This window comes from Haliotis rubra, unplaced genomic scaffold, assembly GCF_003918875.1.
Source record: "Haliotis rubra isolate DU_JTF1 unplaced genomic scaffold, ASM391887v1 Scf461, whole genome shotgun sequence".
NCBI lineage: Eukaryota > Metazoa > Mollusca > Gastropoda > Lepetellida > Haliotidae > Haliotis > Haliotis rubra.
In genome coordinates, this window is record NW_025767148.1 from 504,455 (window position 1) to 531,942 (window position 27,488).

The window sequence follows — 27,488 nt, forward strand, 5'->3', positions numbered from 1 at the left end:
GCCCAGAAACCTTTTCAGTGTTTACACTTTCCATTACTAAATGCTACATAAACATTGATAATTTATTACATATCTCTTTATCTAATGGTTTAGCCCCTCCAAAGAATGCTAGTGTGTTTCGTGTTGTTAATCAGGCAGACAGGTTGGTTGTTGGTTTGTTGTTAAACGCCTCATTCAGCAATATTCCAGCTTATGTCGGCGGCCTGCGAGTAATTGAATCTGGACAAAGCAATCCAGTGATCAACATCATGAGCATCAATCTACGCAATTGGGATACCATGACATGAGTCAGCGAAGCTGACCACCTGATCCCGTTAGTCACCTTTTATGACAAGAATGGGTTGCTGGAGACCACCTTCATGGGATGCAAGCATGAGTTGCTCTGGACCAATTCGAACATGGATTATCATGGAGGACAGGACACTTGTAAGAAGGCACACATTTATTTACATCACTTGACAGCACATTCAGCATGAATATTTACAAACTCCAGTATACAGGGAACGAGAAGACATTTGATCAAATCTTCTTAATATGAATGACAATGAATTTGAGTATGTTAACAAAATGATCTTGTTTGTATCATTTACAAGAAATCCGGCACGTAGTCTCACAGGAACGACATGCAGCACTAAAACAACATTTGATAGCATGAACTAGATTTTGGCTGTCGCAGGTCCTGGTGATGGATTCACAATGTGTTGTTATATACAGATGCTTGGGTACGTGGAACATGTAGCCTCTTGTCAAGGCTGCAAGAGTTAACATTCACAGCTCATGATCAGAACACAGAGGCCTCAGTCTGAGTCGAACTCGGAACCTGAAGCTTGTTGAAAGAAGCATTGCTCAGACACAGGGTTAATATGATAGTCTTGGGCAGGTGCGTTCAGTCTGTCCTTGTCTCAGTCGGAGTCGGACTCGGAACCTGAAGCTTCAGATGCTGTGGGCGAACTGAGGATCTCCTCGTCTTCCGGCAGCTGAAACAATCAAACACTCATGAGCATACATAATTAACAAGTCTTGAATCAACAGTCGGTGAGAGTGGGCGAGGGAGTGAGTTTGGTTAACTCCACCTTGTTTTGTTTTTTTATGTTGTTTGTTGTTTAATGCCTCACTCAGCAATATTCCACCCATATTGCTATACAGTGGAAGCTGTCAAAACCGGCAGCTGTCCAATCCGGCAAGATGTCAACATCGGCATAAAATCTCAGTCCCATCCATGGCTAGTACATTTATCATCATTTAAAAGCTCTGCAATCCGGCAGCTGTCAATTCTGGATCTCGGCATGAAATGAGCCGCCCGAATATGTGTTTATACAGTAACCAGCGCTGTCTAATCCGGCGCATGGCAAGGAGTCAGTAATCTTGTGTTGAAACTACATGGTTGTCGACAAAGATAATTTAATCTTAGTTCAGTATGGGTGTACATGTAATTAGTGAGTTGAGAGAACCACCTTATACAACAATGCATATGAGAGTGATAAAACTGGTTTAGTTCTAGTCGTAGGTAACCATGTCAGCTCTACATTCCGGCACGCTGTCAAAACCGGATTATTTATTCAGTCCCGTCGTGTGCTGGTTTAGACAGCTTCCACTGTATACGGTGTGGACCAGACAATCCAGTCATCAACATCATGAGCATCTACACAACTGGGATACGATGACATGTGTCACCAAGTCAGCGGCGCTGACCACCAGATCCCGTTAGACGCCTCTTACGACAAGCTGAAGACCAATTCTACCTAGATCTTCACCGGTAAACTCCACCTTAACTCTTTCAACACCAGTCAACCAGAGGCATTTACTGCCATGACACCGAAGTTCCCAGAGACTCTGAGGTCATAGATGAAGCCTATGTTTATGAAGGAAATTATAAGCTTGTAAAACGTTATTGCTACTACATCCCATACACCATTTAAAAGATCTAATCCTACTGTTGATAAATATGAAGTTTATTTTTATAATATTATTCAAATAATACAACTACAACTTAAATAAAATTATTTTTGAATGAAAATGCAAGCTTACATTTATAACGTCCAGATAAATCACGAAAGAAGCAAAAACTATGGCGATTTTTTTCCATTTGTGACATGTCATAACAAGCCCGTGCCTTTTTCTTTTATATTTTCATTTTACGTCATCAGAAAATTATTATAAAAGATTTCTTAAATAATATGTATGGTCGCCTATTTCCCGATATCTGTGGCTTTCCGCCGGTAACATGACATAACAACGGAAAATACCTCCGTTTTCGAAGCTTCTTATGAATAACATGGGAGGCTTAATCGTTTGATGCTGGGTATCGCTTAAAGCTCTGAACATCAACAACATCACTGAACCCTTGCCGAGTATTTTCACAGTTGTAAGAAGCGATTTTATTGGATAAAATTGGTTTCTAATGGCGCTTTTTCGCTACAATCTGCTATAAGGGTCGTGATTGGTCAAAATCAGACACGCGTGACCTAAGGTAGCCAATCATATTACGGCAATGGATACCGTCCTCGTAAACGAAAACTTTTTAGATTTAGACGAAAGTTTTGGGTAAAATAATGCTATTCTGAACATATTAAGCAAGAAATCGCTGCATATCGTAAATTATGGGACTTATTGGATGTTCGTGCTAGGTTATGACCTGTGACAAAATGCTTCATGCATATATTTTCACATTAAACATCGTGGTCCGGAAAGCTGAAGATTGAGGCGAGAGCGAGAGATGTCACTTGTCAGTGACTTGACTTGCATTACATGATCTCACAAAAAGATGGAAATAGTAATTTTATATGTACAACTTTTATGAATGCTGTTGTTGATTTTATTCATTAGTTTATTCAATTTATTTAATAATTTCCTCGAAACATCGTTACTTTGCTCTTTGACAATGTTATTGTGGACCCGCTGCCGAAGCATGTGTACGAGAATCGTTGTTTTCAATTACATTGCGAAAAATAGTTTATAATTTTAATTCTGCCGATAATATATGATCAGTTGAAATTTAATAAGTGTTTCCAGACATTGTGAAATGTGATGGATTTAATATATGAATCATAAGTCAGGTAAGTTCCTAAAATTATGTCTCATTTTGACGTGACTACTGTCTGGCCGCTTAAGCGGCCTCCGGTGTCTGGGGACTCATAACGTTGTGGCCGCTTAAGCGGCCTGCGGGGTTGAATGGGTTAAGCAGTGTTCCAGTTATGTGACAGTATCAGTATATGTGAACAAAGCATGAAGTGATGCATGTCTCAGACATTTACCACTCGGTGAAACCCAAGAGCACAGGGTAACAAATAGGTTACACATTGGGTTGCAGAGATCGGATTAGGTTTATGTCGTACCAAAGAGAGACAACTCTGCACAGCTTATTGTATCTGCACAGCTTATTGTGGCATGTCATATAACTGGGACACCCATAACCTCTTTCCCCACGCCCAAAACAATCTTAGAAACTGAAGAGCAAATAATGCACAATGCAACAGTAGCTTATGTTTTTCACATAAAATTAGGCAGTATTTTTTTTTCATTTGGTAGACAGAATGTTCTTTTGTTCTTGAATTGTCAAGAAGAAATCAAATATAATTGGGACGAGGCAGAAGGCAAGGTCACCCTTTTCCATCAGATCTGAGGATGAGTGAGTGAGTGAGTGAGTATGGATTTACATCACTTTTAGCAATATTCCAGCAATATCACAGCAGGAGACACCAGAGTGAATGAGTGAGTGAGGTTTTATGCAACTTTTAGCAATAATCCAGCAATATCACGATGGGGCACACCAGAAATGGGCTTCACACATTGGGGAATCGAACCCAGGTCTTTAACCACTAGGCTACCCATGTGAGGATGAGCTTAAACCACTCAGCTGCATGGTCGCCCCATTACGACAATGAGGATGACAAAGTCAATCTGTCTCTCTCACCTCTGCTTCCTCGCTCTCACTCCCTGAGTTCCTCTTTGCTCCTCGCTTGCTTTTCCTCCCCTTGGGGGAGCTCACCGCTCGCTTCTCCTTGCGGCCCTCCTTCTTGGCCTTCTTCTTGAGAGGCTTGTCCTCGTCGGAACTGGAGGAGCTAGAGATGAACTCCTTGCTCTTGTAGTCACTTCCTGCACCGGCTCGAGACTCAGTCTGCTTCTTCGGGCTGGGGCTCACCTTTTCCTTTTTCTCCCTGAAAGATGAATATCGATCTCTACAAGTGAACACTCCAAGTTGATATGTATTGGATGCGGTTATGTATTCAGTCAGAATAATAGTCAAAACTCTCATATATTTAATTTTGACACCAATGTGGTCCTGTACATTGTCATGATAAATTACTGCTGTCAACATGGTAAACACATGTCCAACCAGAAGACATGGTCATCAACATCCCCTGCCACAGTGTTCTGTTCCTATGGTTACTGGTTTTCATCCTCATCATCACATTCATGTCCTGAAAACTAGTGGTGGTCCGATTAATTGAAATAATCAAAGACTGGTCGCAAGACTAAATGACCAAGCAATCGATCATAATTTCTCATAATCGAACACAAACAATTCTGGAACACTTGTTTTCATTAACATTATTTTTCACATGGTTGGTTTTGTTTGTTACATTTTGTAAGCACTGCAAGCTCATTTCAAGTCATGATTGAATTTATCTTAAAGATTCCAAGAAATGTATGTTCCTAACACACTAGTCATCCTTTAAAGATTTGAAATTTTGCCAAAAAACCCAAAAGAACTAAAAACTTTTCCCTTATATTTATATGATCAACAAATTTCATAAATGACGCTAACCAATTATTTTCAATGATAGATCGGTAGTAATGAACCAATCATCAATTATGAGATTTTAACCAAATCCCAACACTACTGAAAACACATGCCACATTTGGTTTCACTATCAATAACAGTTACTGAGAAAATCTGTTCCGATTGGGGATACTGTGCATAAAGTCAAGAAACGCATGACAAGGGCCATAACTCTGTAAAGAAGTATAACACGTTTTCCATTTTCAAACTCCACCACAACATTCATGTCCTAGAAACACATACCACATTTGGTTTCCCTATCTATAACGGTCTCTGAGAAAATCTGTCCCCATTGGAGATACCGTGCACTAAGTCAAGACATGCATGACAAGAACCATAAATCTGTAAAGAATCGTAACACGGTTTCTGTTTTGAACTCCATCAAGGCATTCATATCCTGAAAACACATATCAAATTTGGTTTCCCTATCTATAACAGTTTTTGAGAAAATCTGTCCCCATCATCTCAGACTGAAGGACAGACAGACGGTGCTCAAACCTCAAACTTCGTGGAAGGGTATAATAATTCTAAGTTGATGAGTATAGGAGACAGTTATGATGTTCTGCTGAAATTGCATGTAATGGGTAGTTTGTTTGGTTGTTAAAGTTTTATCCAACAATTGTAAATCATAACAGTTACCTAAAAATTACAAATGATAAAGTCTAACAATACAGAATGTGCTATGATGAATGTCCAAAGGTGTGTTGACATGAAATTAACCAAATCACCAAGACTGACAGTCTGATCCCTAAAGTCTTATGACTATCGTATATTGCTGCACAACGATAATCCCCAATCCCCATGGAGGTCTGTAGGTCATCACCCACGAAGATCCGGGTTAGAATTGGCCTTCAGTAACCCATGATTGTCGTCAGAGGCGACTAACAGGATCGGGTGGTCAGGCTCAGTGACTTGCTTGACATGTCATCGTATCCCAATTGAGTAGATCGATGCTCATGCTGTCGATCACTGGATTGTGTGGTCCAGACTTGATTATTTACACACTGTCGCCATATAGCTGGAATATTGCCGAGTGTGGCGGAAAACTAAACTCACTCACACAGGTCACAATCCCATTCAATTTGATGGATTGGCTAAAATTTCTTACTTCTTTGGACTTCCTCTACCTCCCTCTTCGTCATCGTCATCATCGTCACCACTGGGTTCTTCTTCCTTCTGTTTCTTGTACTCTTCCATGGCAGCCTGGTACTCCTTCTTCGCCTCCTCCGCCAACGCCTCCCACTTCTACAGCACACAAACACACTCTCTGAGGGGTCAGTGTTGAGATATTTTAACAGGCTTGGTTTGGATCTATGAGGGTTCAACACACATCTATTCCATCAGACTATTAAGACGTATATTATCAGACGTGTCGGGGACTAGGAGGCGTCAGTATGTAAAAGTATTCTATCAGACTTGTGTCGGGGACTAGGAGGCGTCAGTATGTAAAGGTATTCTATCAGACTTGTGTCGGGGACTAGGACGGGCCAGTATGTAAAGGTATTCTATCAGACTTGTGTCAGGGGTGTCACTATCAGACTTGTGTCAAGGACTAAAAAGGTTCAATATACACCAATTCTTGCACTAGGAGGCGTCAGTATGTAAAGGTATTCTATCAGACTTGTGTCGGGGACTAGGAGGCGTCAGTATGTAAAGGTATTCTATCAGACTTGTGTCGGGGACTAGGAGGTGTCAGTATGTAAAGGTATTCTATCAGACTTGTGTCGGGGACTAGGAAGCGTCAGTATGTAAAGGTATTCTATCAGACTTGTGTCGGGGACTAGGAGGCGTCAGTATGTAAAGGTATTCTATCAGACTTGTGTCGGGGACTAGGAGGTGTCAGTATGTAAAGGTATTCTATCAGACTTGTGTCAAGGACTAAAAAGGTTCAATATACACCAATTCTTGCACTAGGAGGCGTCAGTATGTAAAGGTATTCTATCAGACTTGTGTCGGGGACTAGGAGGTGTCAGTATGTAAAAGTATTCTATCAGACTTGTGTCGGGGACTAGGAGGCGTCAGTATGTAAAGGTATTCTATCAGACTTGTGTCGGGGACTAGGAGGCGTCAGTATGTAAAGGTATTCTATCAGACTTGTGTCGGGGACTAGGAGGCGTCAGTATGTAAAGGTATTCTATCAGGACTTGTGTCGGGTACTAGGAGGCCAGTATGTAAAGGTATTCTATCAGACTTGTGTCGGGGACTAGGAGGCGTCAGTATGTAAAGGTATTCTATCAGACTTGTGTCGGGGACTAGGAGGCGTCAGTATGTAAAGGTATTCTATCAGACTTGTGTCGGGGACTAGGAGGCGTCAGTATGTAAAGGTATTCTATCAGACTGTGTCGGGGACTAGGAGGCGTCAGTATGTAAAAGGTATTCTATCAGACTTGTGTCGGGGACTAGGAGTCAGTATGTAAAGGTATTCTATCAGACTTGTGTCGGGGACTAGGAGGCGTCAGTATGTAAAGGTATTCTATCAGACTTGTGTCAGGGACTAAGAAGGTTCAATATACACCAATTCTTGCACTAGGATGGGCCAGTATGTAAAGGTATTCTATCAGACTTGTGTCGGGGACTAGGAGGCGTCAGTATGTAAAGGTATTCTATCAGACTTGTGTCGGGGACTAGGAGGCGTCAGTATGTAAAGGTATTCTCATCAGACGTTATGTAAAAGGTATTCTATCAGACTTGTCGGGACTAGGATTCTATCGCTTGTCAGTATGTAAAGGTATTCTATCAGACTTGTCGGGGACTAGGACTCAGTATGTAAAGGTATTCTATCAGACTTGTGTCGGGGACTAGACTAGGTAAAGGCGACGTGTCGGGGACCAGTATGTAAAGGTATTCTATCAGACTTGTGTCGGGGACTAGGAGGCGTCAGTATGTAAAGGTATTCTATCAGACTTGTGTCAGGGACTAAGAAGGTTCAATATACACCAATTCTTGCACTAGGATGGGCCAGTATGTAAAGGTATTCTATCGGATTTGTGACAAGGGACTAGGAGGGATCAGTACAAAAACAGGCTAACTTACAGATTTGTCTGTCATGTCCCTCCACATCTCACCAGCCTTCTTTGACAATTCTGTGATGGACAGTCCTGGGAATTCTGTTTTGATGCTTTCTCTGCTTTCGTTGAGCCACAAGAAATATGCTGACTGAGCCCGTTTAGGCCTGTTGGGGTCCCTGTCCTTCTTGCTCCTTCTCTTCCTTCTTCCTTCCTTCTGCAGACAGAAAGATAAATGTTGAGTCTGAGTGCTCACATCAGGTCTACCTAAGAGTGACCTCCCTTTAAGCTTCAACATAACATATAGTTCCCTACATGAGGAAGGATGGTTATCCTCAGCTTGCAAGTTAAATGTTGGGGTGACTGTGTGAGTATGGTTTTATGCCGCTTTCAGCAATATTCCAGCAATACCATGGCAGTGGACACCAGAAATGGGCTTCACACATTGTACCCATGTAGGGAATCTAATCCAAGCCTTTGGCATGATGAGCGATGCTTAAACCACTAGGCAACCAAACCGCCCTTAATTTGGGAAGGAAGCCTGAAATTATAAGGTCTAACATCTTCACTCCTTTGGTGGAAATAGTCAGTACAGATATGGTGCTGACCAACTTAGATTTGGTTGGTTGTTGTGTAATGCCCGACTCAGTGAGTGAGTGAGTGAGTTTAGTTTTACGCCACACTCCGCAATATCCCAGCTATATGGCGGCGGTCTGTAAATAATCGAGTCTGGACCAGACAATCCAGTGATCAACAGCATGAGCATCGATCTGCGCATTTGGGAACCGATGACATGTGTCAACCAAGTCAGCGAAACTGACCACCCGATCCCGTTAGTCGCCTCTTACAACAAGCATAGTCGCCTTTTATGGCAAGCACATGGGTTGCTGAAGACCTATTCTATCCCTGATCTTCACGGGTCAATGCCCGACTCAGAAATATTCAAGTTATACGGCGTCAGCCTTTAAATAATCGAGTCTGAACCAGACAATCCAGCGACCAACAGCGTGAGTATCGATCTACACAATTGGGATGTACGATATGTGTCAACCTGATCCTGTTAGTCGCCTCTTACGACAAGCATGAGTTGCTGAAGATCAATTCTAACCCGGATCTTCAACTTAGAAAGATAACTGGAGCAAACTGGGAATGAAAGCCACAAACTGCACGGAATAAATTGCAACATAGTGACAATCAACCTGAAGCAAAAGCGCATACTTACAACTGTCTTAGCAGACTTGGACTTCTTCTTCTCCTTCTTTTCTCTCTTCTCCTTCTTCTTCTCCCTCCTTGCTTCAGCTTCTGAGTCTCCTCCACTCCCTGCGGAGCCGGCTGAATAGTCCGAGTCTGACGTCGACGACGTCGGCGGGTTGCTGTCATACCTACAGACACAAATGAGCCAAGTGCATTCTCCACAAACAAAACATATACATCTTCTAGAAACTTTCTACGATCAGTGACTAGTAGGGCGCGCTAAAAGATTATTCAGAAACATTGTCATTTGCAAGAATTGCTAGCCATAATTAAAATGAAAATTGCACTAACAATAATAGCTTACATAAATTATTCTGATGAACAAGTTTCAATTTACACACACCATACACATTATTCTTGGGTCACTTTGAGATTATTATCAGAAAGCATTTTGCGTGTGTGTGAGTGAGTGGAAATTTAAAATTCTATGCCACTTTCAGTGGCAATATTCCAGCAATACTTGCCCTGATAATTTTTCCACTATACCGCCATTTTCTTGTTGAGAAATCGACTTCATACATTGTACCTGTGTGGGGAATCAAACTTGTATCTTTGGCATGACAAGAAAACTCGCTTTTAACCACTTTCCACCCTGCTTCTCCCTTCACCTTCCCCATTCTAGCTATATCATACCTGTATCAGAGCTGACTGAAACCACAAGTACAAAATGTCAGCTAAGAGTATGACTCAAGTTTCCCAAGGCAACTAGATCAAAATGGCGGCACTAAGTCCCATATTTTATCACAGTCTTATAACAGTGTTGTCATTGCTTTGTGAAACCTGACCCTGGTTAGTTGTGAGATACTCACTCTTCAGCCACCTCACTTCCACTTCCTCCAGGATTGTAGGACTCATCTGAAGAAAAACAATCACAAAGTCAAATATCTCCTTATCACCATTTCAAACAGTATTGTCAGTTTTATGCCGCTTCTTGCAATATCACGGCAGGAGACACCAGGAAAGGGTTTTACACATTGTACCCATGTGGGGATTCGAACCCAGGTCTTCGGCGTGATAAGCAAACGCTTTAATCAGTAGGATACCCCCTGCCACCCAACATGTAGGAGTATGTTGCTGAAAATCTAGAAACATTCTCTACACAACCAGGAATTCAGCCAATGATGAAAGGTTTCTGGCATACCAAAGGGACACAACTCTGTGAATGTTGTTATCGTAACCACTGGACCACCTGTTCCCATAAATCTATACAAGAAAACTTCATGTGAAACATTTACCATCTTAATAAAAGACTTGCTTAAAACTTGTTATGGCATTAACCTGTGCAATGCAATCTGTTTAAAAGGTTGGTCCCTGACTCTCTCACCTGAGCTGTCACTGTCGTCATCCTCGTCGTCCACCTGGCGATTCTTGCCTTCCTCCTTCATACGCTCCAGGTAGGCATCGTGTTCGCCACCCTCATCACCACTGCCCCAGTCATCATCGTCCTGGGTCTGGAAACACGAACAATAAGTCTCACACACGAAGGTTGGGTTCGTAGGATCTTTCCCAATTAAGATTTGCTCATTACAACTCCTGACTAAAGATGACTAAAGATGGATATACTGGTCCTAAGAATATGCTGAGTAGAGAAGAAAAAGTTCTTTAGCCCTACTTATCTTTGGAATACTTAAAAAGAATTGAAAACTTAATTTGATCTCAACTTACTCGTTTTTTCCCCTTTCCACCGATGTTCTTGACTCTCAGTTTCTTCTGAGCAACAAAGTCATAGAGCTTCCCGTACTCATCTCTATAAAAACATGGAGTCATGAGGAACAATCCACAACACTGCAGACACACAAGATGAAAGAGGGTTTAATGTTCTGCTCCACAAAATTTCACTTACATAACGCATTTGCACATGTAAGGCTTCTTGTTCTAGTCAGGACTTGTTTAACAGCTTAGAGCCAAGCACTGACTGACTGAGTTTAGTTTTATGCCGCTTTCGGGAGACTTCATGGGCTTCAAACATTGTACCCACGTGGGGAATTGAACCCTGGTCTTCGGCGTGACAAGCAAACGCTTTAACCACTAGGCTACCCCATTTCCCCAAGAGCTAAGCACACAACAACAATGATCGTTATCAATAGTGCTGGAGCAATCGATCAATCGAAAATGTAATTTTCTGACTAAAATTGATATTTTATACTTATCCTGACTCATGCTAATTATGCTTGTCTCCTTCCTCTTGCGAATGATAGTGGAACACTTGAAATCCCTTGAAGTTCCCTTTAAAAAAGCGGACATAAAATCACTCACCCAAGAGTAGCGTCCCTTTCCTCCCTTTGGTGCCCAAATGGTCACATGATCGGCCATATTTGTCACTCTCTCCATATGTAAGCCCGACACCTGGATTAACAGGGAAATCCAGAGTGCTATAAGAAGGGAGGTTGGGAGGGCTAACCTCATGAGTCAGGATAAGTATAAAATCACAATTTTAGTCAGATAAGTATAAAATATCATGTTTTAGTCAGAATCCGTCAAAATTACATATTTTCACCTTATCCTGACTCATGCTAATTATGCTTTTTACAGAATCAATATTCGCAACATCGGTGGTGGGTCAAGCCACTTCTGGATTCACTGGTTGTCGTCTTTACGCCCTGTACTACCCCCCTTGGGAACTTATGACGGCACTGGTGAAGGTTCTTTCAACTTATCTCTGGTGAGTCTGGGGGGACCACAACTTGTCAGATTTCTTCCTGACATCTTCGTGTGGATTTTAGATATACTAATATTCCATTAGTTATCTATTGCAACTCCATCTCTTGATGCGCGCATCAAGTGGAGATGCGACCCTTCTTCATGTACGAGTATGTCCTATACAAGTACAGGGTCTATCACTCATGCTAGTCTGTCCTAGATGTGTGCATGGACTTATAGCCATTGCCATTCACAAGTCACGTGATAAAAGGGGTGAGATTTACTCAGCGCCCTTGTGGAACCGTTAGTTGTTGTGCAACAACAAGTGGCCCAAACTGGTGAATGCCTGAGACGTCTTCAGTGACAATGTCTCTGAGGTAGTGGTTGGCAAACACCAAAAGCAGCCCTCCATTATTGTTGTAATCGAGCAGTTTCCATGCAGAGCAAGTGTAGACGCCAAGGCTCTGACTTCATGTGGATTGGAGGCTTGTGGAGGCTCAAGTCCCGCTGCTTTATAGGCCCTTAGTATAACGGCTCTCATCCAGATCGATATCGTTGTCCGAGAGACTTCCGTGGGCGTCTCAGTGGATAAGGGGATGAATAGGTGCTTGAATTTTCGTCTCCTTGTTTTAGTTCTTTGTAAGTAGACTTTAAGTGCTCTGACTGGGCATAATGATAGATCCTGCGTATCCTGTGGCCCACGGACTGTAGATAGTGCTGGGATGTGGAACTGTCTGTCAGGCTGACCAGGCAGTTGGTTCTTGGCGATAAAATCCCATCTCAGTCCAAGATGTACGATGTCACGATGTCCTGATTCAAATAGTGTTCGTTCAAAGTCCAGAGCATGTATTTCTGACATCCTTGCAGCTGTTGCTAGGGCGATCAGGAACAGCATTTTCTGAGTTAGTAGTTCAAAGGATGTCCGTTCTAGAGGCTCGTAAGCATCTGTGGGGAGATGTTGTAAAACATGTTGAGATCCCAGGCAGGAGCCTTAAATTTCTTTTGTTGGTCTTCCAACTTAAACGAGCGTAGTAGTGCCAGAATCTCTGGTACTTTGGTCAGCTTGACATGGTGAAAACTGTACTGAGGGCAGCTAAGTAAGTGGAGAGTGTTGAACCTTTTAAGTGTCTCGTTTGTCGTAGATGACATAAGTATTCCGCCACTTGAAGATGTGTTGCTTTCACCGCTGTAAAGCCTTTCCTCTTTGCATATTGTTCAAATCTCTGCCACTTGTACAAGTTGCGAGTTGATCTGCATAGAGCTAGTGTTACTGCTTTCGCTGCTCTGGCGGAGTACCCTCTAGTCTTCAGGCAAGCTCTTCTGCATAAGTAGAGCGGAGTATATCATCCGGTCTTCTTCGGACGAGGAATTCTTGAACTTCGAGATGAGTGTTTTGTTGACAGCCCTCGATCTGGCTAATCCGAAGAAAGTACGTCTGGTGGTTGTATCCAGCTGCGCTAACTTCTTATCCTCAATCTTGTAAGTTCTTTGACGGGAGTCGGTGATAATCTTGTAGTCATCATCAACCTCTGAAGCCTTCAGGAAGGGTTCCACCCTATGTAGAGGGAATTCCTGGCGTTGAATGTCGGGATGTGCTGACTCTGCGACTTGGTGGCTTTATCAAAAGGTGTCTTGAGGTTGTCTGGTACTTGAGAGATCGGGTTGGTCGGTGGAAAGGTCAGTGTGTCGAAATCATCTTTGGACATCTTGTAGGTAAACACCTCATCTGTGTCCTTAGAAAGTGATGACAAGTCCAAGCCATTGGCGATCCAGGAGTTAATTTCCGTATCGGAGAATATGCCTTCACCTTCATCCTCTGATTTAGACATCTCTCGCTCTAAGGATGCACGATGACTTCAGTCTCTATAGGATGATCTATAAGATGAGCTTTGCGCAGGCGATCGATCCCGATGTGATCTTGAATACTTCCTGGAGGTTTGAGGTAATTCTCTAGGCCTTCGCGAAGGTGGATTCCTGGACGTAGCTTCCAGCGTCAGAGTCCGATGGAGATGACGACTCATATCTACGATGTCTGTACGACGAACGCCTTGATTCCTTCCTGCGTGAACACTTCTTAGCAGCACTCTCTGGGGTGTCTACTTCAGATTGGGAAGACCGTCGTGTCCAAGAGCCTTTGCGCAGGCTTCCCTCTTCATCCAGATGTGGTGGGGAGACTGTAGAGCCTTCACGCAGGCTAGTAGACGTTGTAGCGGTCTTCATAGCAGCCTTCTCTTGAGCGAAGCAACGTTCCATCATCGACATCATCTGGTCTGCAAACTGTTGCATGAACAGTCCCGGGTTGAAGTTCTGCGTTGTCTGAAGAGACTGCTGCAGGGATGATGCATCTGATACTGAAGAGACGTCATCAAAGGCTCGCTACACTTGTGAAGAGTTGACGCTGCTGCTATCTCTGGTACCCGATGTCTGCGTTGATAGTAGGTCTACTGTCAAAGTCTGCGCTGATACCAATGCCGATGTAGCTGTAGAAGCAGGCTTCGTCTTCTTACTGGCGATGGTGACTTCAGGTATGAGGATGGGTGGATCATCATAAACATCTGCTTCTTTGAAACATTCAGCAATTCACTAGAATTATGAATATCCGCAGCTGTGGTTAACACATGGTTATCAGCGCAATCACTCGATTTAGACATGGCTTGTGAATACCTACGTACCCAGTCCTTAGCACGTTTATGGATGGGAAAAAAGGTAATTATTAAATTCAACCGAATTTAAATTAACACAATACTTACAGCGAGAGCTGAAAGAACATGAAACAGTGCAATTAGGACATAATAAATGAGGGTCAGCCGCAAACACTCGGTACCTACAACGAATACAAGTTTTCATCAAATGTAAACATGAAGAAAACACATGTCAAACAATGGAAAATTTAGATCAAATTTCAAACCGTAATGTAGAATATAATCCTAAAAACTGTATACAGCAATAATTTTGATGTAAGGTCCGAAAATTTAAAAGGATATGTGCCGTATAGGGACTCAGGTGCTCTCACAACCATCCTCAAGGGCGAAGAAGGGGAGAGTGACAAATATTACCGTTCATGTGATTTTACGTCGGCTTTTTTAAAGGGAACTTCAAGGGATTTCAAGTGTTCCACTATCATTCTCGCAAGAGGAAGGAGACAAGCATAATTAGCATGAGTCAGGATAAGGAAAAATAATCACACTTCTGTCAGCGATTATTGATCAACTCGGACGAATAATCGATATTCACAAAAAGCGTAAGATCCAATTTAAATTTAGAAAGTGTTTGTTATAGTAATGTTTGTTAACTCAAGACATAAAACTGCACTGTAAACAACATACTCGCGTGCGTCTAAACAGGAAGTATCCTCTGTCATCTTGATCATGGTATTAATCAGTGCCTGTTTCATTTGCACAATGTTATGATTGTGTCCTGCTATTGCCCACATCAGTTTTGAGGAGGGGTTTATGATTATAATCGACTATAGACTAGTGGTGGTCCGATTTATTGAAATAATCGAAGATTGGTCGCAGTGACTAAACGACCAAGCAATCGATCATGTTTTCTCATAATCGAACACAAACAATTCTGGAACATTTGTTTTCATTAACAAAATATTTCACAAATCTGGTTTTGTCTGTTACATTTCATAAGCACTACAAACTCGTTCCAAGTCGTGATTGAATTTATCTTCAAGACTCCAACAAATTTATGACATACTTGTCATCCTTTAAAGATTTGAAATTTTGCCAACCCCCCAAAGAACTACATGTTTGTTCCTTATTTTTTGTGTGCATTAACAAATTTCATAAATAACACTAACCAATTATTTTCGATGATTCATCGGTTGTAATGAAGCAATCATCAATTATGAGACTTTAACCAATTCCCAAAACTACTATAGACAGATTACTCACCTCCAATAATGGATCTGCATATTGTGGACAACAACCAGAACTATTAAATATGGTATGAAGCAATCAGGAATCAAACACCAGTCACCCAGTACCGAAAAACTTAGCAATACAAGCAAGGAGACATACGTCTCATAAATAAGTTAATTATCAATGCAAGTTAGAACTACTCACTTTTCAAGACCGACAAAGTTGTAGACTGTTCCGGACTTGGACTCCACATCAAAGTCAAATGACCTTGTATTGCCGGAACTTCGAGCAAAATTGACCGCAGCAATCTCATCGAACCTGATGTGAATGGGAGGTTTGTGGACGAAGATGAAGCCCCTCTCCAGCGGGTACAACAGCCCTGTGGCTGCCTTGTAGGAGCAGCCGATTGCTTGAGTTCCAGAATGGCTGCAAATACAAACAGGTTTTAGTGTTAATTAGAGATAAGATGGAAGATCAAATTTCTTTAAGCCATCTGCTCCAAATCAAAACAAAAATGCACACATTTCAAAACAGATGCCAGTAATCGCAGAAGTAGGATATTCAAGTTGAAACTGGTTATATCTGAGTGGTTGGATGGCTGTTTAATGTAGCACTCAGCAATATTCCATCTACAGTCCGTTTGGCTCAAAAGCGGACCGATGAATTGCAATCTAACTCGAAAACTAATAAACATAACATACTCAATGAAACACTGATCATAATCAAAACAGGTGTTCGAGAACGGATGGAGACGGCACAGCACAGGTTAATGAATAAATAACTTTGTCTGTGAACGTGCTTCTCGAACACCTGGCTGTCCCTTTCTCTGCACTCCTCCCTCGTAACAAACAGTGAACTGTGTCAATATTTTAATGATAGTTTGTTAAACAACTTTATTATTTTTAGGACATAAATTCTGCAAAAACCTCACAGAGTTGGTATGATGTTTTGATTATGATCAGCGTTTCATTGAGTATGTTATGTTTATTAGTTTTCGAGTTAGATTGCAATTCATCGGTCCGCTTTTGAGCCAAACAAACTGTAAATAGTAGCGGTCTGTAAATAGTCAAGTCTGGGCCAGACAATCTTGGGATCAACAGCATAAGCATTGATCTACGCAGTTGGGTTACGATGACATGTGTCAACCAAGTCAGTGAGCCTGACCACCCGATCTCTTCTGATTAGTATGGGTTGTTGAAGACCAATTCTAACACAGATCTTCATGGGTTATATCTGACGGAGACTTTGTGTGCTCCAACTGGTTCATGGTTATTTTGACATGCCGTAATTTCGTACCCAACAAAGCCTCCTGGTACAGTGATCTTGCTTGTTGTGATGGCCTTGAATATTTTGCTGACCACTTCATAATCTGGTCCAGACATCTCCCTTGTCAGTTTGCCATCATACTTCTTCTCAATGTCCTCACTGGAAGTAAATTAATCAATAATAAAATAGTGAGTGAGTGAGTTTAGTTTAAAGCCGCACTCAGCAATATTCCAGCTATATGGCGGCGGTCCGTAAATAATCGAGTCTGGACCAGACAATCCAGTGATCAACAGCATGAGCACATGTGTCAACCAAGTCAGCGAACTGGCATTAAGAAAATTCAGTAAACAGTTCTTGAGATAGCTTAACATGCAGGTTTACATGCTGAAATCTTCAAAGTGTCCCCATGACCTTGAAAATTACGTGAAGGTCACCAAAATCGAAAGGGCCCTGCACCTTCTCTAGATAGTTTGGTATTGAATATGAAGAAAATCCAGTGAACGGTTCTTCGGATAGATTAACATGCAGGTAAAACGTTAAAGTTCCCTTGTGACCTTGAAATGAAGGTCAAGGTCACCATACCTAACTTGGACCTTCCTTATACTGTGATGAACCTAGGTACCAAATATGAAAAGAGTCTAGTGAATGGTTCTTAAGATATTCCAATTCATACGTACGGACGGAGCCAAATACTATATCCCCCGCTTCACACGCGGCGGGGGATAATGAAACAGCAGACATTAAACCAGTAACACCTACTCTGTTAGGTTCAGTTCGGCCGTCATTTCATCATCCTTGTTGAAGAGAAGAATAAGGAAGTGGTAACGTGTCTGTCCCTGTTTGATGGGCGGGTCGAGGCTCACCTGTAACATACAACCATATACACACAATCTCAATCAACTATAATATTTATCACATGCACATACACAATACACATGAGGGATATAATAAGTGCCTTGGATAGTAACGGTGTTTGGAAAATAGCATACCTTCTTTAAAGTAATGAATCTTTTCTTCTTGAAGGCAAATCTTTCATCAGTGGCAAGTTGAAATTCATCATGAAATTTAGAATTTAGCAACTGATACATGTGGTTAAAGAAACTGAATCTCTTCGCTACAAGCTGCCTGTACATAACACGTCTGTGAAACATACATTGTGAGTGAGTGACTTAAGTTTTATGCCACATCCAGCAATATTCAAGCTATATGGCCGCAGTCTGTAAATAATCGAGTCTTAACAAGACAATCCAGTGATCAACACCACAAGCATCGATCTATGCAGTTGGGATATGATGACATGTGTCAACCAAGTCAGCGAGCCTGACCACCCGTTCCCGTAAGTCGCCTCTAACGACACGCATGGGTTACTGAAGATCTTCACGGGCCAACATGCATTGTGACCCAATCAACATCCAATAAACTTATGGATGATTACGAAGAAGATATTGGGCTGTGGGCAGGCATAGATGAATCCCTGACAACAGCCATAGGAAATTATTCCCCTACACCAGTATACCTGAATCCTGAACAGAACAAGATTCCCTCATCAGTGCACATGACAAAAAGACTTAACCAAAACAACCAAGAATTTGGTGTGTGTGTGTGTGTGTGTGTGTGTGTGTGTTTTATTATCAAAGCGAGATATACAAAACGGAATATACCCCATTAGAATCAATTCTAACATTGAATCCACACAGGGACTAAAACACATGCTACTATTGCCTAGATCGATGCTCATGATCTTGATCACTGGTTTGTCTGGTTGAGACACGATTATTTACAGACTGCCGCAATATAGCTGGAATATTTCGTAGTGTGGCATTAAACAACAAACAAATATACAAGATTACAAATATTAGAGTTTGGAAAGAGTTAGAGGAGTGAGTGAGTGAGTGAGTGAGTGAGTGAGTGGGTTTGCACCGCTTTTAGCAGTATTCCAGCAATATCACGGCGGATGACACCAGAAAAAGGCTTCACACATTGTTCCCATTTGAGGAATTGAACCAAAGTCTACGACATGATGAGGGCACGCTTTAACCACTAGGCTACCCCACCGCCTCATGTATGTGAGTATTGCTACATCAGCTGCACCTGTATTCTTCTAGCAAGTCTAAGTGCTTCTACTTACCACAAAGAACATCTGTCTTCCATCCTTGTGAGGGAGCAAGAAGAGACGTAGAACTGTGGTGTAGGGTATCTTGTAGTCGAAGGTTTTACCATGCAACTGCAGGAACGTCGGGTACATCTTCAGGTCATAACGACCTCTGAAAACAGAAAACATATATTTTCACATGTGTACAGCAACTGATTTATTACCTCAAATACCAACTGAGGTGAAATGGCATTCAGTGTTGACAGCTGTGGCGAAATATAGCACCAAGCTTGCATATGAGTATGGCTGCTTGTACTAGTCTGGTTCATGTACTAGCCCATGAGATACCTTGCCTCAGTTAAACATGTACAAGCCATTCAGACACTGAAAACTGACTCCCTTCAAGCTAACAAGTCATTGCTGTATTCCCTTTGTGCTGACTGCCAGGGAATGTAACAATAAGCATCATAGTATAATGTCTTATGAGTGAGTGAGTGAGTTTAGTTTTACGCCGCTTTTAGCAATATTCCAGCTATATCACGGCGGGGGACACCAGAAATGGGCTTCAGATATTGTACCCATGTGGGGAATCGAACCCGGGTCTTCGGCATGACGAACGAACGCTTTAACCACTACGCTAGCCCACCCCCCTTAATGTCTTATGACAGAAATCAAGCCATTGACCTGCTCTCCAGGTGGACATTTTTACCCTGGAAATGTTACTGTTGTAACCTAATCATAAATGGACACCTTCAGATCAGCGATAGACATTAACATTGGTACTTTGGTCCAAAGCTGACTGAAACCACTTGGACCCACAGCTTTTGTTTTCTGCAGGTCCTTATGGCCGACAGCTTTTCCATCCCCAATAACTGGGATTCTGTCTGCTGACATATCCGTGTCCCGTTAAGCATTCTTTAACTCAGTTTGTTAGTTGTCACACGTTTTATTTGCTGGGAAGTACTTATATTGTAGCTAAAACAAAGGGCCTACACATTCTGATCAGGACCCACAACTGTTTATGGTTCTGGGTCCTCATGGCGAGCAGCTTGTCTGGGTTCATATACTGGTTTTCTGCTTCATATACTACAGCCTTCTCACCTTGGTGTAAGACACTGGATTTCTTGTAGGGTGACAATGGATTCTCCAGTTGCCTGGATGATGTCCGCACTCTCCATCACATTCTTGTAGAACTCCTGGAAACAACACCTGCGTATAACTACAACTGTTGCAGGAGATCGATATGAGTCAGCCTTTGCATACAACCACTTTGAACATTATTTTGTTTTATCATCCAAAACTGTGTTCCACAGGAGATATCGCTTGGTGTGAGATCAAACGATATCTCTCCAGATATCGCCTGACAGTAGATGTACCCCTGACAATGCTATGACGTCATGTACTTGATGACATCACAATGTTATGAACTCTGCAAGTCTAATGGCAGTACCATAACTTCAGAGATGTACATTTTTATTGAAAATTAATGAAGTGGGTGAGTCAGTAGGTTTCAAATGCATGCAACCACTTTGAACAGTATTTTGTTATCATCGTGGGTTCTCATCTTGTAGTTGCTGGAATATTGCTAAAAATGGCGTAAAACCATATTCGCAAACTCACTCAACCATACAGGCCTGTCTGTGAATGAGAAATTACAAGTGTTTCAAAGTACAAAAATTTCAGGTCCCTGAGACTGGTGCAATAGTTTTATTTCACTAAATTTTCAGTAATCAGGCTACAGGCCCAAGTTACAATACATCGTTTGACATTTAAAGATGGTCCGTGAGAAATGAATACATTGGCAGGACAAAGCCATTAATTGTAAGTCTTGATGGACCAGCCTAGATCTTCTAATGTTGGAAAACGTTCTGGATTTGGTCTGACATGCTGGATACTGAGTTAGTTAAGTTTTATGCCACTTTTAGCAATATCATGGCAGGGAACACCAGAAATAGGCTTCACTCATTGTGATGTAGGAAATCGAACCCGGACCTTCGGCGTGACGAGCAAAGCTTTAACCACTGGACTACCCCACTGCCCCAGAATACCTGTACAGGATCATTCTCGGAGTCCCGGTTGGCGTCAGCAGGTATGTGGAATCGCATCTCTGTAAGCGAGACGGCTGCGTCGTCATTCAAGTGAAATTCCAAAGTCACCTCATTCTTCGCCGTTGTTGAGTGCGATACGTTTGTCAGTGGGACCTCAAATGACATGGACTTGTCCACTTCAAACGTCAAGGCGTTACCTGAAAGTATATTCATATTCCACATTTATACCAACAATCTTTGATCTCTTTGAGAAAAAGGTTTATTGTTAAAAGGCATGGGTTACCAATCTGACACTGAATCCAATAAATTTGGAATCAGAAACCGTTAAATATGCAAATGAGGACATCAAGTTGGAACTATTTTCACACTACATACATCAAGGCAATGCCTTGAGATCTCAATTGCGTACATCGATGCTCATGCTGTTGTTCACTTGACTGTCTGGTCCAGACTCGATAATTTTCAAACAGCCACCATATTGCTGGAATATTGCTGAGTGCGGCGTTGAACAGCAAACAAACAATATGATACAGAAAGGCACTCAGCCCATATAGACGTCTATAGACTCACATACATCATGCACATGATCAGATTCAATAAAGCGACAATGTACACTTTTTGCATCATGTCCCACCGAGACCCATGAAGATCCTGGTTAGAACTGAGGGTGAAACAACTATTGCGATAGTGATAGTCTATTGCGACCAACTATTGCACTATTATTGCAATAGTTTTTCTCTCCTTGAATTGTCTGATTTGAAGTCATTTCCCAAATGAATGTATGGTTCATATGAACTAAAAACAAGCTGAATTAGTTGCAGTCTCTTTTAATCAAGTTTGTTTAAAAGGTAACAGGGGCGGATAATTCTAAATCAAAGTGAACGAATCTGGTACTTCCTGTATTTTGCGCTGCGCATTTATCAACGGAAGTCAATTACAGAACTACCGTTAGTCACACATACTATCGATGCATCAATAGTTTTCGTTTCTACCATCGATTAATTGCAATCGGAGACTCAACAACTGCAATCCACCAATAGCATTATTACAGCCCTATCAGCAATCCATGCTTGTTGTAAGAGACGACTAATGGGATCTGGGACAAGCCATTGTATTCCAATTGCGTTGATTGATGTTCATGCTATTGGTCACCGAATTGTCCAGGCTTGATTATTTACTGATGGCAGCCATATAGCTATAATACTGCTTAGTGTGGCATTATAAAATATAAAACATAAATATATAAAATCGTACCTAGAAAACGGGCTATGCCATAGTTCCAGCCTTTCAATGAGACATCCACCTTCTCCAATGACGTATTATAGAAGTTGGACACAAAACCAGACAGCTTCTCGAAATCCTACCAAAATAAGATAATGTTTAAAGTTTTGATGAATGACAATCAAGATTCCTTACAATCACTAGATACTGTGATATTTTTCATACTGTCGTCATTAACAACATAGTTGTTTCTTCAAAGCCCAGTCACTGGTCCATCAACCATTTGCTCATTATGATATTTTACGCATGAAAAATATGACAAATCGTGTACTTATGCAAAATCTATTATGACAGCAAGGTAATGGTTGCTATCTCTCCATACAACTGTTTCAGCTACATGTTCGATGAAACTTAATGAAATCATCATGAAGATAGATAATCTCCCCTTGAGCATGACCTTCACCTTGCACAACTCTTGTGGCAATATGTCATTGATGGGACTGAAAGCATCAACATCAATATACTGGATACTAGTTGTAGAAACATGTTTATGAGTTTGTTTGAAAACATCACACTGAACAATATTATACTTACATATAAATATTAGTGTCTTGAACGATCCACTGAATCCAGTGATTGATATTATGAGCATAGAGTCCAATGACACGCAATCAAACAAGAAATGGTGCCTTACAACTCTATCCCTTAATCTGCCCTTCTCTAACCATGAATTAAAACAGGGGGCACAATTGAAATCTTTAAACTGGCGATGTATATATGCTGACAGCAGGAATGTGGCAATGATCAATTATGACAGTATTCACTGCCCTCTATGCAAAGATGAAACTCACCGTTTCTTTGAAGCCATCATATCTGTGGATTGTATCATTGTTAAGCTTGATCTTCAGACAATAACCTCGAGCACGCTTCAGCCACTCTGCCTTGGTGATGTCACTGCTCTGGTACTGGTCCACCTTACCGGTCTTGGTGTTCTTGAAGATGACACTGTTACTCTGCAGTTTTAGACGACCAGGGTTCTGAAACATTCAGTCAAAGATAGTGAGTGAGTTTTAGTTTTACATCGCTTTAAGTAATATTCAGCAATAATAGGGCAGTGACACCAGGAATGGGCTTCACACATTGTAGTGGAGAATCGAACACAGGTTTTGCGTGACAAGATAACGCTTCAACCACTAGGCTATCGAAACTCATATCTAAAGTAAGAGTGAGGTCAGGTGAGGTGAAATTGGGTTTAACGTCGTGCTTGAGAATATTTCACTCATATGACGACGTGCATGCGTGTATGTGTATGTGCAGCTGCTTGTACTAGCCCAGACTTAAAGATGGTTTTATAGTGCTAGCCCACTGAGATACCATGCCACAGTGACGCATGAATACCCCACTCAGACACATTATACTGACTCCGAGCCGACCAGTCCTTGTTGTACCCATTAATACTGAGAGCCAGGCAGGGACCAAAAGTACCATATTTTAACGTCTTTTGGTATGACACGGTCGGGGATCGAACCTGCGACCTTCCGCTCTCCGGGCGGACGCTCTAACCACTACACCACGGAGGCGGTCAAAGTAAGAGTGAGTAAGTGGGTTGGTTTGGCTTAAGCCTGCTTTGAGCAAGTTCACTGAATTTCTTCATGAGTAACACGGACAGAAACATGCTGATGCTTGAATACCAACTGAAATATTTTAAAATCAAATTTGGAGTCATTATTTAACACAGGTTTCCTTCAAGCCAATTTTGTCATCGGACACAACCAAGCATAACCAGTCTATCAAATCTATGTGATAATCTGTCAAAATTGTTTAGTAATCTGGGAGTACAGCACTTGAGCAGCGTAGTGCGTGAGTATGGCTTTAGCAATATTCCAGCAATATCATGGCAGGGGATACCAGAAATGGGCTTCACACATTGCACCTATGTGGGGAATCAAACCCAGGTCTTCAGGGTGACGAGGAGATGCTTTATCCATTAAGCTACCACTCCGCCCCCCTTGAGTAGGGTAACGATCAGAGCTATCAAATGTACTCCACATAAGTAATAATGTTTTAAATTCCCTTAAAATACAATCAAATACCCAGTATTACTCAATGTTAACACAGGTAAATAATGGCTTAGGGCTTAAACACATATCTGGAGCCCTGCTGCCCTGGTGACTTACAAGATGTCCCCTGAATTCCTGGACAACATCTGGGTATTCTTGAATATCACTCATGTTGAGGGCAGAAATGTCACACTGTTCCAACTGCTAACAAATTATGCTTCTGGATGAACAGGATCAGCTCCAGCCTTCACTGCCTGCAAACAAAACACCAAAATGGCAATCCTCATGAGACCCCTCTAAACAGAAATTCCCATCTGTTTGTACGATCTCGAAAAGACAAAAACACTTCTGTTTGATGTAGACTCAGAGGCCCAGATAAGCTGCGTATCCGGGTAAAATCAAATATAAAATTTCCAATTACGCATTGAAAAATAAATGTTGCGTACCAATTAGGCATTTAAAATGTTGGATACGCAACAAGTTTAAAACAAATGCGTATGAATATACTTATAAACAGTGTTTGCGTAATGAAAAAGACATCGACTGCTATCAAGTTGTACTGTTAGTATAGGACTAGTGTTGTACTGTCAGTTTAGGGTGAGTGATTTTTTATGAAATCATTTCCATTGATTATATTTAAGTTGGTTTTGATTAGGTATGACATAAGGCAGAACATACCTGCTTAGTAAACTTACTCAATGACATAACACTTAGGTGAGTAAAATGACTGAAATATGCACATATTTGAAAGCAGTGGGTAACGGAAATACCCACTCAACATTCATAATACCCACTCAAAAATACAGTGGGTACAGTACCCACATGAGCTAAATCTTATCTGGAGCTCTGTAGAATCTTCAATGCTTCAGTTCTAGGACTGAGCAATGGGTGCTATAGAGATGTACCCATAGTATGTTTCTGTATACAGAAATGTACCCTAAACAAAATCATAATTTGTTCCCGTAACCATATTCCAAAACCCAAAACTGAAACTGTATGTAGTTTTTCCCGTTCAACTTCACTGCAAGTCGTATAGTGTATCGTGAAATATTTGTTACGGTAAACAACGTAAATGCTCATTTCTTATATAACTCCGTGAAATCAGGGGTAGAAATAACTCATTGCCCAACATCCCAGTCCAGTGTTTCTTTTTTGTCGGGCAAGCAAATTTGTATATCATGCTGTACCAGTGTCCAGTTGACTTCCAGTGTTAATTATGTTGCTTATTTAAAAATTCAACCAGAAAATCGTCCGGCATAGTGGAAAACTTATCAGGGCTAGTGATTTTACATGTGCCACAGTAACGGAGTACACTATCAATTTTAAAGTTATTTCCACGCCTGGAAATGTATCTAATACAACAGTATGACAGTTCCAATCAAGAAAGCGGCACAAAGAAGAATGAACCCGTCCTAGTGTATGTTTCTGTATACAGATTTGGGTTAGGGTATGTTTCTGTATACAGAAACGTACCTGGGGTACATGTCTGTAGTACCAGTGCCAACAACGACCCCTTCAGCGACAGTGATTACAGCTGAAGGGGTCGCGTCACAGGTACGTTCTTGTATACAGAAATGTACCCTAAACAAAGTCAAAATACTGAAACGTACCCGGTACCCTAAATGGAGGAAGAGTCCATATTCTGCAATCTAAAACTGACACCATATACAGTTGTTCCAGTTCAACTAATTGCTGTGTGCATTCCCGTTACTGTGTATTCCCATTACTTATATAACGCAATCAAATGTATATAATACAACAGTATGACAGTTCCGATCAAGAATACAACACAGTGGGAATTGAATCGACCTAGGGTACGTTTCTGTATTCTGAGTTTGGCCAGGTTACGTTTCTGTATATATCTGACATCATCTGTAGTGCCGACAACGACCCCTTCAGCATAAATACATAAAACAAAAAAAGCAAACCTAGGGGCATCTCTTAATCTGTGATGTTAGGTCTGTCGGCAAAGGTACTATAGAACTTAAACCAGGTACCTTTCTTAAATCATAAAAATGCACCATGGCATACCCATATCGTCGGCACAGGTCACAATGTCAATACATTCGGGGTAAACAACCCACAACAGACAGTCACATGATACGAGATAAAAAGATTAAATTCCGTCGAGACCCAATTTAGACAACATCTTAACATCATCACACATATTAAATTATGTCGCAATAACTATAAAACAAGCAATTGCGGTAACTTATATTTCTGTTGAATGAGCCTCATTCACAGAGAACATGGCGGGAAATCATACGAAGTTGAGAAAACGTGTAACGTTTCCAAACTTTTCTCATAACCAACAAAACAATATTACCTGTAATATGTGTATATTTACATGGTTTATGTTCCCTGTAACCTCCTTTAAAATGTCCCCCGTACAAAGTGCTACAATCTTCTTTTTGTCCTGTTTTGATGATCCAAGCACGTTTTTCGAAGGAAACAGATGGCGCTATGTGTTGTTGCTCCTCACAGCGACGTTCATCTAACACGACATCAGTACTAAGACCCCGTCAGTGATAGTATATGCCTTGATGGCAGTTTTTAGCGTTACAAGCCCCTGTGGTTTTGGCAACCTCTTGGAGTCAAAGAAGTGATAGCTTTAAATTAAATGTAAATATATCATTTTTTAAAAAATATGTGCTGATATTTATAGAATTAATAAAAGACATAAAAATGTTGTATGTGCACAATAAGTAAAGGGGAGTAACTGTCATCCACTCTGCAAGGAGTCGGCAAAATGACAAAAATGTATTCGATCTCTTGCCAAAAATATGGCAACGGCGTTATTAGAAATATTGACGTATCATCTTTCTGTGTATGTTATCGAAAATTCATTACTGATGCTCATGTGTCCTAATATGACAAATCTGATTTTTACGCATGTTATTATTATTTAATTATACTTTCTTCTTGATTGTGAGGGGCGGTGGGGTAGCCTAATGGTTGAAGCGTTGTCTCGTCACGCCGAAGACCCGGGTTCGAATCCCCACATGGGTACAATGTGTGAAGCCCATTTCTGGTGTCCCCCGCCGTGATGTTGCTGGAATATTGCTTAAAGCGGCGTAAAACCAAACTCAGTCAGTCAGTCAGTCTTGATTGTGAAAATAGTTGCTTGCTCTTTATAACAAATAATATATCTACATTTCAATGCCATACGTGGAAGGTTGAGGGATCAGGTTCTTTGTGACTATGATTGAAAACGGTGACACGGATAACACTCGATAAATACATCATATTT

General features: G+C 41.3%; 1 protein-coding gene and 3 long non-coding RNA genes across 4 annotated transcripts; 3 read left to right on the forward strand and 1 right to left on the reverse strand.

The window, feature by feature from the left end:
* Window positions 1-427: 427 nt before the first annotated feature.
* Window positions 428-26,718, reverse strand: LOC124290314 (FACT complex subunit SSRP1-like). Its single transcript, XM_046727027.1, has 18 exons — window positions 26,565-26,718; window positions 24,356-24,492; window positions 23,030-23,215; window positions 22,212-22,317; window positions 20,958-21,154; window positions 20,011-20,105; window positions 18,946-19,081; window positions 17,577-17,680; window positions 16,848-16,976; window positions 15,756-15,977; window positions 10,708-10,789; window positions 10,367-10,493; window positions 9,852-9,897; window positions 9,011-9,170; window positions 7,817-8,005; window positions 5,892-6,028; window positions 3,914-4,157; window positions 428-977 (listed from the first exon to the last, which is right to left on the reverse strand). The coding sequence occupies exons 2-18, from the start codon at window positions 24,407-24,409 to the stop codon at window positions 903-905; spliced, it is 2,289 nt and encodes a 762-aa protein (XP_046582983.1). The 5' UTR covers window positions 24,410-24,492; window positions 26,565-26,718; the 3' UTR covers window positions 428-902.
* On the forward strand, window positions 6,043-6,481 carry LOC124290316. Its single transcript, XR_006901892.1, has 2 exons — window positions 6,043-6,234; window positions 6,391-6,481. It is a non-coding gene; the product is annotated as an uncharacterized LOC124290316 (long non-coding RNA).
* On the forward strand, window positions 6,571-6,905 carry LOC124290318. Its single transcript, XR_006901893.1, has 2 exons — window positions 6,571-6,619; window positions 6,799-6,905. It is a non-coding gene; the product is annotated as an uncharacterized LOC124290318 (long non-coding RNA).
* On the forward strand, window positions 7,189-7,423 carry LOC124290315. Its single transcript, XR_006901891.1, has 2 exons — window positions 7,189-7,251; window positions 7,333-7,423. It is a non-coding gene; the product is annotated as an uncharacterized LOC124290315 (long non-coding RNA).
* Window positions 26,719-27,488: the final 770 nt, after the last annotated feature.

Excerpts from the sequence above, each read along its gene's own strand:
- LOC124290314 (XM_046727027.1), bottom strand. The coding sequence starts at position 24,409 with ATGAGTGATATTCAAGAATACCCAGATGTTGTCCAGGAATTCAGGGGA. Across the intron at positions 19,082-20,010 it reads ATCCAGTGTCTTACACCAAG|AGGTCGTTATGACCTGAAGA; the intron begins GTGAGAAGGCTG and ends TTCTGTTTTCAG. Across the intron at positions 9,171-9,851 it reads GGAAGTGAGGTGGCTGAAGA|GTATGACAGCAACCCGCCGA; the intron begins GTGAGTATCTCA and ends TTGTGTCTGTAG.